At 37.4% G+C, this 12,423-nt stretch overlaps 1 protein-coding gene across 6 annotated transcripts in view; it reads left to right on the top strand.

Annotated features, from left to right (window-relative positions):
• The window catches only part of TBC1D4 (TBC1 domain family member 4), a 101,506-nt gene that overhangs the window by 56,791 nt on the left and 32,292 nt on the right, over nt 1–12,423 (top strand). For all 6 annotated transcript variants that reach the window (XM_017829959.1, XM_017829958.1, XM_017829961.1 and 3 more), the window contains exons 4-8: nt 3,039–3,143; nt 5,665–5,797; nt 7,842–7,933; nt 8,733–8,843; nt 9,940–10,059. In XM_017829959.1, coding sequence (XP_017685448.1) covers nt 3,039–3,143; nt 5,665–5,797; nt 7,842–7,933; nt 8,733–8,843; nt 9,940–10,059 — 561 coding nt within the window. The remainder of the gene's footprint in view (nt 1–3,038; nt 3,144–5,664; nt 5,798–7,841; nt 7,934–8,732; nt 8,844–9,939; nt 10,060–12,423) is intronic.

The following is a 12,423-nucleotide window of genomic DNA, read 5'->3' as shown; positions in this document are numbered from 1 at the left end:
GAAGTAGCTTACTCTCCATTTAGGATGCTCTGAGTGTGCTGTTCCTGAGCAGGTAAGTTCCTGAAAGCCTTCAGAATGAAAGGAAGAGAGCATCAGATCAGCCCTCCAGAAAAACAGCAGTTTACCTGCATCATTTCTACTGGAGAATATGGCAATAGGTGTACCTAGCTATGTCCAGTAATAAAGAAATATTTCTTATAAAGTTAAATGCCGGGGCTGAGGGAATCACGTTTCCATCTTGTTGTTGTTCAGTACCTGTTACTTCAGACACTGTTCAGTACCTGTTACTTCAGACACTTTCTGTTTTGATGTTTTACTTCATTACCTCCTTTCATTTGCCATGCCACAGGCCTCCTTAAACATTATTATTCTAGTTTAAAGTACACGTCTGGCATTCTCTAAACCTGTATTTCACTCCCAAGTGCTTTCATTTCAATGCTATTAACAAATCTGCTCTTGCATGACTGGACTACCAATGCTAATACAAATTAAGAACTGGTCAATACTTGTAACTCAAGTGGAGTCTTGAGCTACTAACGAAAGGTCTAGATCCTTAAGCTGACTCTACTGTTAAACTACAGTTTGTATTGCTTTTCATAAAGAAAAAAGGCTAGTGCAAATACAGAATGGGACAGTATAATCAAACAATGATGTAGTAATAGCTTTATAATAAATGCAGATCAAAGAGATTCTTAAAGAAGGGGTAAGGAAAGCAGAATTTGCAGACAGCTTTGGTCTTCTGCTTTTTGGGTGTACTGAACTGAGTAAATATGACACTTCAGCTTTAGGTACTGGGCTTCTAGGTTGTATATACGTACTGATAATAGTCAAACAAAACAGTCCTAAGCAGGAACAACCTTTATTCTGCTGACTTTAAAGTATGGTGACCAGCAAGACCGTGGCAGACTTTCAAAGCACGGTTTTCCTTCAGGAGAATAGTTGTGTAAATAGTGCCAAGTAATGCTGTCTGTTGGACTTTGGAGATGGAGTTTTTCACACCGCCTCTTCACTTTCATTTGGAGCAAAGCTTCTGTTATTTTGCATTCTTGAATATCTCAAAGAGGCACTAACAATACTCTGGGGGGATTTGTTTGATTTCTTTTTTTAATGCAAAACATTTCTTTTTTTAATGCAAAACCCCCTCAACTTTAGAGAAGTTGAGGGGGTTCTGTGTTCAATAGAAATGAAACATTAATTTATTGAAGACTAAGTATTGGTTGCATAAAGCTCTTCTTTTAAGAACTTGATGCTAGCCACAGGGCTTCTCTGTTATGAATTTACAGGGCAGTGATTTACTGTGTATTGTGGACTGAAGCTTAGGAGTGTTCGTTCTTTAAAACTTTACAAACAATGAAAAGGATATGTTCTGGTCAGTTTGCCTTCTGGATTCTCTTAGTCTGGTCTAATAAAGGTACTTTTTATTAGATTAAGTGTGGTTGATCTGCTGCATTCAATTAATTATCCACACTCCATATACTTGTCAAAGCAGCAAATATAATTGATGATAAACCTCTGTGTGTGTGCTGTCTAAACTCAGGTATCACACAGCTGTAGAAGTTTTCTTGTTGCAGCCTTGCTGACCTTGAGGGAACCCAGAACAACAAAAAACTTGGTTCATTTGTCATGACAAGTCACACTCTTTGAGAAATGTGATGAAAGTAGTGTTGATTGAGTAACATACTGTGGTGTTTATGCCTCAGTAGTGCAAGTGTCACATCTGTCTCTCCTTTCAAATGTTCTCCTGTTGAGACTGAGAAGTCAGAGAGTAGTAGGCCTGTTCAGGAACTGTCAGCAGTGAGGGAACTGGAATCTCCCCAAACCACCTTTAGTAAATATGTTTTCTTCACAAAACGAACCGCAACACTTCACTGATCTGTCTATAGATCAACATGTGTATACATCTGACCTTTTTTATTTTATGCTTTGGAAGACTTCATGTGTCATGAGAAAATAAGTGTAGTTAAGTCACGATTACTGTGAATCATCGTTAAACTAATGCCCTTAGTGTCATTTTAGACACCCTCTGCACCTCTGTTAAGTTTTAAGTGGCACAAATGTAACTTTTGGAATTTTGTTTTTTAAAATGACAGTATGTAGTGACGCTATGTTCAGTCTGTCACGTACTTCATTTCCAATTTTGTTGAGAGTGTTTTCTGTAGTGACAGGCAAGTTGCTTTGCCTCCTCCTCTCTTTTATGATATAGGTGTTTTCTTTGGAGATGGATCCAAGCAAACAAGTTCTGCTTTCTGTTGTATTTGAACTTGAGAGATTAGGCTTTCATTTGGAGAAAATCTACTATTACTATACTGAGATGATAAAAACATTGGCAAAACCTTTAACAATAGTGAGTCATGTTCCATGAATTGAGACTGGAAATATAGTGTTTCTTAGGAAACTGCTCTCTTTGATCTTCTTAGTGCTGTTTTTAGCAAGGCAATGTTCCCTGTCAAGTCGTTAGACTAAGATCTTAAAAGAAAACATCAGTAGTAATATATAGTAAGTCTTGAAACTTCTGGTATGTAAATCAGTCTCAAAGAGTTTATTTCAGAATTTGGTTGGAATTCTGTATGTCACCACTCATTCTCTACCTTTTTTTCTTCTGGTGTAATTGTAACATATATTACAGAAAAGCAAAGGTCTGTTGCTACTCTGTTGCTTCTTCAGTCCTGTGTTTTAGCATGGGCTTATTACATCAAGTTTTCACTGTGGAGGCAATTCCAAATATAACCTAGAAATCTTTAGTTCACTTCCCTGAAAATCCAGTTTTTCTAATGGAAGAAATTCAGGTCAAGGTCTATCGCTTTATAACTTCTGTTTTGATTGTGTAAAGATCTTTATGTAACTTTTAAACACAGAAAGCAATTTATAAGGTAATGATAGTAGTTGTAAAATAGATAATTAGGAGCATGCATTTATAGTTTCTCACATTTTTACATGGGCAAGAAAGTATTGGAGTCTGACAACTATTTTTAGGATCACTTTGGAAACTAAACCTCTTTATAAAATAGTCCACTAATGCTGTTTTTTGACTTTTGTAGGGTATAAAACACGTTGATCACTTTGGTTTCATTTGCCGGGAATCTGTGGAATCTGGGTTAAGCCAATATGTTTGCTATGTGTTCCAGTGTGCAAGTGAGTCTCTGGTGAGTATTTATTAATGATCCTGATCTTTTCATCCGAGGATTTCTAAGGTATTTCCTAAACAATGTGAGTCTCTGTTATTCTGCTGTGTCAGTTGAGCCTCAGTGGTCACATCTTCCCAGATGCAAGACTGTGCAGCTGTGCGTATGCAAATGTGCAGTAGGAAGTGCTACATTCCGTTCCTACATAACCATATCCTGCTATTTGACTGATGCATATATCAGTAACAAATAGAAAAAAATCCATATGGGTGTGTTCATGTGTGCAGAACATGAGCATATTTGGGCTCTGTATTTGATTGTAACTCTTCTGTTTTTAACTGTTGAGAGACGTGGTTCTCCATTAAACATGTAGAAACATGTACTGAATTAGTAACAAAGCTGATGATAAAACCCAAACATACACTGGTATGGTTTAAACTACTGGTTGATCCTGCATGTGTCTTTACCATGCATGTGGCTTTAGGATTTTTCCTGTAGTCTGTTTTGTTCCTCAGTAGAAGAAAATAGCAGTATCTGATCACAGAAGAAGAAAACCATAGTATGTATTGATGTATGTAATTATGAAGAAGTCCATTGGACATTTGATAAAGTATGTATCAATTAATTGAAGTTCCAGGTAGCACTGATTTTAACTGATAACAGGTAACTTAATAATGTGAGAGCATACAGGAAATAATTTTGACTACTTTTTTATTTTAGAGTTCTGACACCTTAAAAGAATTTGTTTTCTGTTCTGAACTGTGTTTGTCCCTGATGGCTGTGGTAACAGCTGCTAACTCTTTTCCAGCTAAACTTAAAAATCTCTTTTCCAGTTAGCTGAAAATGTAAGTTTTCCATTGACTAGCTTCAGAGTGAATAGACTTACATCAGTAAAACTTCAAACAGCTAACAGCACTAGATGTACAATGGCAGCTGAGGCTGCGCTTTTATCAAAATGGGAGCTTATTATGGAATCAACTCTATCATTGTACTAACAGAAAATGTTACATCTGACCTACTGATAAATCTGACCATGCATAATTCAAAGGCTTAAGTGGTATATAAAACCTCCATGTATTTATGAACCTCTTTACATATTCTGGTACTGATATGTGTGGGTATGCCCACATTACAATATGAAATGAAGATTCCTGAGCTACTTTCAGAGGCAATTGCTTGGACCCCAGTGGCAGTTTGACTGTGGCAGGGCAGAGCTTTCCAAATTCTCTGCTGTCAGGCAGGCTGTGTTGGTAGGCTTGTGTATATTTGCTCTAAATCTAGTTAGGGTTTGTGCTACAATTCTCATGGCTTTAGTGTAGTTATAATCCTTATGCTTAGCACTGTTCTCTGGATCTTCCACTGGAGGGGGATTGTAGCCCACTTAAAAAACTTAACAGTCCACGTTGCAAGATGGATATTCGCTGTTCAATGTCCTGCTTTATTGCTAAGAAGAAAAAGCACCCAGAAATTGCTGGTAATGCTTAAAACTGTGGGTTTTAAAACAGACAAAAAAAGATCTGGACATACTGAGACACAAACTAGTTCAGCTTTCTACATTCAGGTTCCGTTTTTTCTCCCAAGCGACAAACCCCTCAAAAAGGTGTCTATGGTCTCAATGTTAAACTGCATGATTTTGGTCTGAAATATTTCAGCTTTCCTCTTCCTGCTTATAAAAAAAGTAACAAGTAGAGTGAGGACCTGATTCTGAAGTAGGATACTGATTTCTTTCCTAAAATCATTCTCAAGCAGTTGTCTCCTTCTTTCCATGCTTATGCAAACACTCAGGAAACAGGTTTTAATAAACATTGTATTCCCCTGAAATACAGACAGGGGACCTCCAAGTGCTTTGTATACAAGGTCTAGGAGCATATTTGAATGAATATGGAGAAGTGCTGTCACCTCAACCTTTCTTAGATAAAAGTTTGAGCTTTTCCGGTGCTGTATTTGTGGTAGCAGCAGAGGAAATATCAGGGCAGAATGCAAGGCAGGCCAGAAGTACTTAAAGATAAACTGTGATTGTAATGAAGCTGCTAGCTAGTCTAGTAGCCTAGAGAAAAGTGAACTGCTGTGGGAAGCTTCTGTCTGGCAGCAGGGATGAGTCTGTAGGGGTTTATGCTAAAATGGTATAGTGGTGGGAGGAAAGTTGTTGAATGGAACATGTGCAGTTTACAGGAAAAACTTGAAGCTAAAGAGATTAATGCTTTTTATTTAGCCAGCATATATTCAAGCCGAAAATTACCACTTGCAGCTTCTTAAAACAGTGAGTGCCTTCCCAGTAAGCTTGAGTAGCTGCAGTCACATACTCAAAATTACACTGTCTGGCTGAACTTAAAAGATGGTAAGTATCTACAGAACAGGTAGAAAGCTGGGAACACAACCTTGATCTCTTTAGAAGACAGTAAAAGGGTTTTGTCTGGTTTTGTGGTTGTTTTTTTTTTTTTTAAATTCTGAAGTACCTGTCTATGACATGATTTATAAATCTAATTTCATGTATATGGTATGCATTTTTGTTTGAATACTCTTTTCTCTCCCTCCCATACAGGTTGATGAGATAATGCTGACCCTGAAACAAGCCTTTAGCACTGCTGCTGCACTGCAAAATGCCAAGACACAGATTAAACTGTGTGAGGCCTGCCCTATGCATTCATTGCACAAACTTTGTGAAAGAATTGAAGGTAGCAGCTGAATTTATTTTCTAATTGTGTTTTGCTGATTATTGTAGAAGAATAACTTCATGTAAGAACAGAGAGAAAAATATCCCAATAAGCAACTCTTACCATCACTTTGCACTCTCTGTATTTAGGTGGAGGTGTTAGCAGGAATGATACTGCAACTGAATATAGTAAAGCTTCTGTTGTAAATACATACCCTTTCATCATCATACCTTTCTTGAACGTTAAGCAGAGCAGCAAAAGCCACCAGTTCACCTTCCATTTGTTTGGGGTTTTGCATGCTTTTGAAATGAGTCATAAAAAGACAGTTGTGATCTAAAAGGATCTTGCTTTTCTGTGTGTTCCTTCTTTCCTGTGTGGGGTTATTTTTTCCTTCTTTGTGTTTATTCTCTCATGCACTTCAAAACCTAGTTATATTATGGGGAAATAAACGATTAAGTTAGGAAACTACAAAGAATCACAGATATGATGAGTCCAACCCTTAGCCCTGCACAGGACCATCCCCAAGAGTCACACCATGTGCCTGAGAGAATCATCCAAATGCTTCTTGAACTCTGTCAGGCTTAGTGCTGTGTCCACTTCCCTGGGAGCCTGTTCCAGCATGCAACCACTATCTGGGTGAAGAACTTTTTTCTAATATGCAGCCTAAACCCCCCTCACACAACTTCAGGCCATATCTAATAAATAAAGTTAAGGCAACTACCTGACTTCAGATATGAATAGACAAATCTTTGTAGTTTCTCTTAAAATGAAGAATGCCAAAACACATGTAAAAACTCTTACAAGATAGAATTTAAAACAAAAAAGTTAGGATCCTATTTTTATAGTCACTCTGCTATGTGTCCTTGCAAAGTATTGTATGCAAAAAAAAAAGGCAAGTGTGTTACAAAAAGCAAATAGTCTTGTATCTTCTGGTCTGGTGATGATGGTGCTCAATATTGCCAGTTTTCCCATTCATTGAAAGTCACTGTTGCTACTTGCTTCCCTCTGGTGGATGACAAGCAAAGTATAAAATCCTAGTGGCGTGAAATTTTGTTAGGTTGTGACTGGTATTTTCTGGGTTTAACAACACATATTTGGAAGTGATAAAGTTTAACTGGGAAAGCCTTCTGTAAATGATAGACTATAGAGGCTGCTGTATAAGGCAGTTAAGTATATTGAACACAGGTACTTGCAGGATAAGTATCCAGTATTAAAATAAAATCTCTCCTAGGACAACAACTAGAGTACCGTAATAGTAGTTTCATAAACTTCGTACTTACTGACTGAAAGGCTTTAGTGTCCCTTTGTTTTTATCCATCTGCTTTGTTTTGAGTGTAGAAGTTTGTCAAAATCAAACTTAAAGCTTCATGACTTTGGAAAAGTCTTTTATCTGTTCTGGTTGCAGTTTTCTATGAACAATTTGTACCGTGGATGGAAAAAACATATCTTCATGTGGGATTTTTTTTCACCCACATTTTTTGTAGCTTCCTAGAATGAACTCTGTGAGAAAATTTGCACTTTTTATTGAATATCAGAAATTCTTCCCTTTATTCCACAGCTTTTATGCAGTTCTTGCTTTTTAAAGTGTCTTCATTTCTCTACCTCTACCTTATCATTTCCTTGTCCAGAAATGCATCTAAGTCTTTCAATTAGAAGCATCTGAAAACTTCCAAGTATCCTGTGCATGGATTATCTCTCAGTTATAACCCTGATCTGTTCCTCTCTTCCTCCTCTCCCATACAGTTGTCAGATTTCAAGCTGTCAGTGATCTCTTGGTACTAGGACAGAAGCCATCAGTGGGGTAGGGAGCACAACCTTTTACATAGGAACCAGCCACTGAACTGCTGCTACTTGTATTTTTACTGCTAAAGAAAGAAGACAAAACCATGTGGTTAGCAAAATCTGAATTATTTTTTATCATGTATACTGTGGATATACAACTGTCATACATTAAACTTGTAGGAACTCAAATGCAGGTTTATATTTTCTGCTGTCATTTTTCTCAAAATTTTTGTGAGAGATCATTTGAGAATCTAGAAGCTTTAATGGTCCTTTCTTTTCCCAGGACTCTATCCACCAAGAGCCAAACTTGTAATTCAGAGACATCTGTCATCACTAACTGATAATGAGCAAGCAGACATTTTTGAACGTGTTCAGGTAATACCTTAGAAGCTGTTCTTCCAAATTTGAAAAAGACCGTGATAAAATGAACTAGATTTTCTTGCTTTTGATTACATTTAGTTTGTTATGTAGTTGATTTAGAATTTACTGCTTTTCCACCAAACATTTCATACTGAAATATCATGCTCCAACTTAACTCCATGTATGATACACTGCTAGTGGAAAAGTTTTGTTTCCCAAGTTTGCTGAGATGCTCTGTGTTCTTACCCAGAGTGTATTTTTTTTTTCTGAGCTTAGTTTTTCATCTGTAAACACATTTTCCCACCTGAAAGTCATGTGGCAGTGGGTTGAGAGCAGGTGAGACATGCAGGTATCAGGAACATGTCTGGCATTTTTAGATTTTGTCTTTTTTTACTTATTTGGACGCAACATTCTTGTGTAAGCAGATGTACTTAAGTGGATGAAGTATACAATGATTTAGGCTTCCAAAGGCTCTGCTCCTCTCTAGTTGCCTGAAGAATAGAATGGCTGTTTGGTTTTCTTGGGTTCCTTATGCCACTTATAAGACTATACACTGGCAAACAACTTTGGAAAACAAAATGTATGGGCGTTAGGCTCCTTTTTCTCCACAGCCTGTAAGGTGTTTCCATTTTAGTTCTGTTTTGCTCAGGAGAATGAGAGCACACAGACAGTATTGCAATTTGACACAATAATAGCGCACTCTGGGATTTGGTGTAGCAGTATGTTAATTTTAAAGAATACATACATATGGAAGAAAAAATAATCAAATCATGAATTGAAAGACAAATTTTCCTTTCTTTGCTGTTACTGACAGAAAATGAAGCCTGACAATGACCAGGAAGAAAATGAACTTGTGATCTTACATCTCCGTCAACTCTGTGAAACTAAGCAGAAAACACACATTCACATTGGTGAAGCACCATCGGTAAAGCTTGTTTTTGTATTATCCCTCTCCCTCTTCCCACTCTATTAAAATACAGTATTAATGTATATGGTCCTAGCAGGACCACTACTTTACTTGGTCAGGAGTAATTGAAGCTGGATATTGCAATTAAGAGAGGACTGTGAGAGAAGAATTTGATTTAATTTATAGTGGCATGTTTGGGTTTTATAAGCTGAGAGGGGAAGAAAAGAAGGGAAGAAAGATAACCAAATACTTTTAGATCTATATTTCTTTACAGTGTGAGTATACCTCTTCTTTTTCTTTCTTCCTTGATCCCCCCTCCCAAGCAGTTATATTCAGGGAGAATAGAAGTGAAGGGAGCATTGGTTTCTGTCGCGGGGTATCTATCGTAGTAGTTAAGTTTGGCTGATAGAAAAGCACACACACACATACACACGCTGCACAAGGAGTTGAGACAAGAGCTGTCTGCCACGTCAGCGCAGCAGCATCCTTTATTAGGACAGCTAGCCCACATTTTCTCACACACTTTCTGTAATAACATAATTTCTACAAAACATCATCACTATGTGCCTCCACCATGAACAAAGCCAGCATTCTTGTCCTAGTACATTTTATCCTCCCTAAACCTACTTATCACCTTTCCAATTAACTTCCAGCTTCTCAAGGCTGCACTGTTCATGGGAATGGTTAATTAGCTTCTCTGCTCTCACGGGAACGGTCTTATGCCATCCAATATATTATGTTCGTCTATGGGTTCAATTTCTAGGGGCTTAACGGGCCTGCCACTTCCCCCCACAGGTTTCATTTTAAACTATGAACTCATCTTGCAAAGGAAACATGTAACAGTATTGTTAAATTGATATACTTTTACAATATAGCCTTTAGGGATGGAATGTGCATTTAACTGTGGATTTGGTGTTTTGGGAGTGTGTTTTGGCTTTTTGTTTGGGTTTGGTTTTTTTTGAGAGGGGTGATGGGTTTGTGATGTTCTTTCAATAAGAGCCAACAGTATATTCTTTATTATGTAACTTGTTTTTTGACTCTAGTCGTTGGAAATAGTCTTTGCGATTAAAAAAGAATTGCCAAAGCTGAGTTGTGTCCTTGCTCATTTCAACAGGTCATTTCTAACAGTTCGATTCCAGAAAGCACCACCAGTGGTGGCAGGTTTAAACTTGACATTCTGAAAAACAAGGCCAAGAAATCCTTGACTAGCTCTCTGGAAAATATCTTCTCCAGGGTAAGATTAACAACTCATTGTCATCAGCTCTCCCAGATACCCTTGACAGTAAAGACCTATCAGATTTTTTTTGTTGTTTTGGCCTCAGTCTGATAAATGCTTAATGAAGCAATAACCCTATTGTGAAATCTGAGAGTTACAGCTGGATTGATTGTGACTTAACTGCACTAGAAAGTTTATGGTAAGGCCACACGTACAGGGTGGAAAAAGGACAAATTTCTGAATAATGAACATTCATTGTAGGTGGCGAATTAGTTGAGCATTATCAGATGTGTTGCTTCAGAATAAAACTTAATTTTATCTTTTATGATCCCATAAAGAGACATCATTTTTTGAAAGTGTGAATAAGTGTACCTGCATATAGTGGAAATCTTTCCTTTCTGAGAAGTAATGCTTTAGGTCTCATAGCTAAAAGTGCTTCTAGTAGGCACCAAGAATCTTCAGAAAGTAGTTACAAAGTTCCTTTTGCAGGGAATAAATAACCAATAGTCTTAAAAAGTGAGTTGTTCTTCATTTTAATGTTCCTAGCCAGATATGATGTGAAATTGCAGATAATTACTGAAACTCTCTTATATGAAATAGCCTTTTAATAAAGAAGTCTGAATTGCAAATTTTGCTTAGTGTCCACTTGCTTAGTAGGTTGAATCAGAGGAGAGGCATATAGAGGAGTAACTGAGGAAGGCTGGGTGCCTGGAATCCAATGTGTCATTACAGAGAAAGTGTGATGAGCTGTGAGTAATGGATGGTGAGGTCTAAATATAATTTGGAGTAGTGAAATTAAGTTCCTTCTGCTAGTAATTTTAAAAGTACCATGCTAAATCAAGCACTAAGTTGCACTTGTCCTGCAGCTTCGTAGGCATGTCATAAAGTAACCTACAAACGTAGGATGCCATAGATGTTCCCTATAAAGGAGACAAAATAGCGTTTGCCAGAGAGAATCCTTAGAACTTACAGTTAGGTGTCAATTTGGTCTTCTGCTGAAACTAGCATTAGTACTCTCCTGGTCAAATATGACCTCTGCTGTGTAGCAAGTTTAACAAGCTAGGAATTTGGTCTGAATATGGAGAGAGAGAAAGAGAGGGATAGAGCATGCACAAAAGAGAGTGATGACAGTCAGAAGATCTGGATAATTTTGGCAGTTTGGAATATCGTCAAATGGTCACAGCTACAGCTGGGCCTTTGCTGAGTCTGATTTCTTTTCCACATCCAAAGGACATGTGACTGGAAAGTAATCTAGCTCTGATGGTAGGTCACGAACCCCACAGTGGTTATGGAACAAGCGTACATCACTGAAATAACTCGGTAAAGCATATACAGGCATACTGGCACTCTGGTCATGTCAAGGAAAAATCATTTGGACAAAGTACACTGCTTAAATTGAAAAGTCTCTAAAGGGAAATTTCTTAAAAATAGTTGTTGAGGTTTTTTTATGTAGTATCTTTCTTCTCACCAGGGCCACTTTGACATGCTGCATATTATAATGTAAGGATGTACACAGTCCATGACTGAGTTCAAGAGAAGGGGGCACCTGAATTTGGATTAGGGCAATTTCAAGTTTGCTATTTATGAAGTGGACTTGCTGTTGTGAGGAATGTTGTTTCATCTTTAACCTCACAGTGCAATAGATCAGAAACAGCAGTATGTTGCAGGAAATCATGATACATGTAGGGGTTCATCCTTGCTGATCCACTTAAAGGTTACACAATGCAAGACCAAGAAAAATCATTTGCAGTGCAGCTCAAACACTAATTATTTGATTAAAGCAAGTATATACAAATATCTCTCTGCATTGGCACTGTGTTGTGTGCATACATGTTATACACAATAACTGTTTCAATAGTTCATATTATTCATCAGGCTATTACAACAAGCTTAATGGATAATGGTTAATTCCTAAAGGTATTTAAGCACTAAATACCTATTGTTGTGCTGGGTTTTTCCTCCTTAAGCCAGGTGCAAATGGTATTGATCTTGTAATGGATGTTAATTATGCATAAGTTACCATCTTTATGTAAACGTACATTTAGGAATGAAGAGACCAAGAAAAAACCTAAGTTGGTTTTGGGCTTTTTTTTTTTTAAGTTGGCATTCAGCATCTTTTTGTAGATAAAAAGGTTTATATGAAAAGTAAAAGTCAGTATATGTTGGGGAGAGACTTAGACAGCCTCAATCTTAGCAAAGTTAAAAAGAAGTATGTAGTAACCAGATATCTAGGAACACTTTAAGTGGATGGCTTCTTAGCTAGGTAAATAGCATCAAGCTAGGTAAATAGCATTAAGCTACTTGAAGGAGTGGCTGCTCACTACTCACGGTAGGGAAGCATGCTGATTTCTGTGCTCTGGCTTCACTTAGTCCCAGAGGAAT

The sequence above is a fragment of the Lepidothrix coronata genome, unplaced genomic scaffold (assembly GCF_001604755.1).
Source record: "Lepidothrix coronata isolate B3197 unplaced genomic scaffold, Lepidothrix_coronata-1.0 Scaffold172, whole genome shotgun sequence".
Taxonomy (NCBI): domain Eukaryota; kingdom Metazoa; phylum Chordata; class Aves; order Passeriformes; family Pipridae; genus Lepidothrix; species Lepidothrix coronata.
Note: the sequence above shows the minus strand (reverse complement) of the source record. Positions and strands in the feature narration are given on the sequence as shown.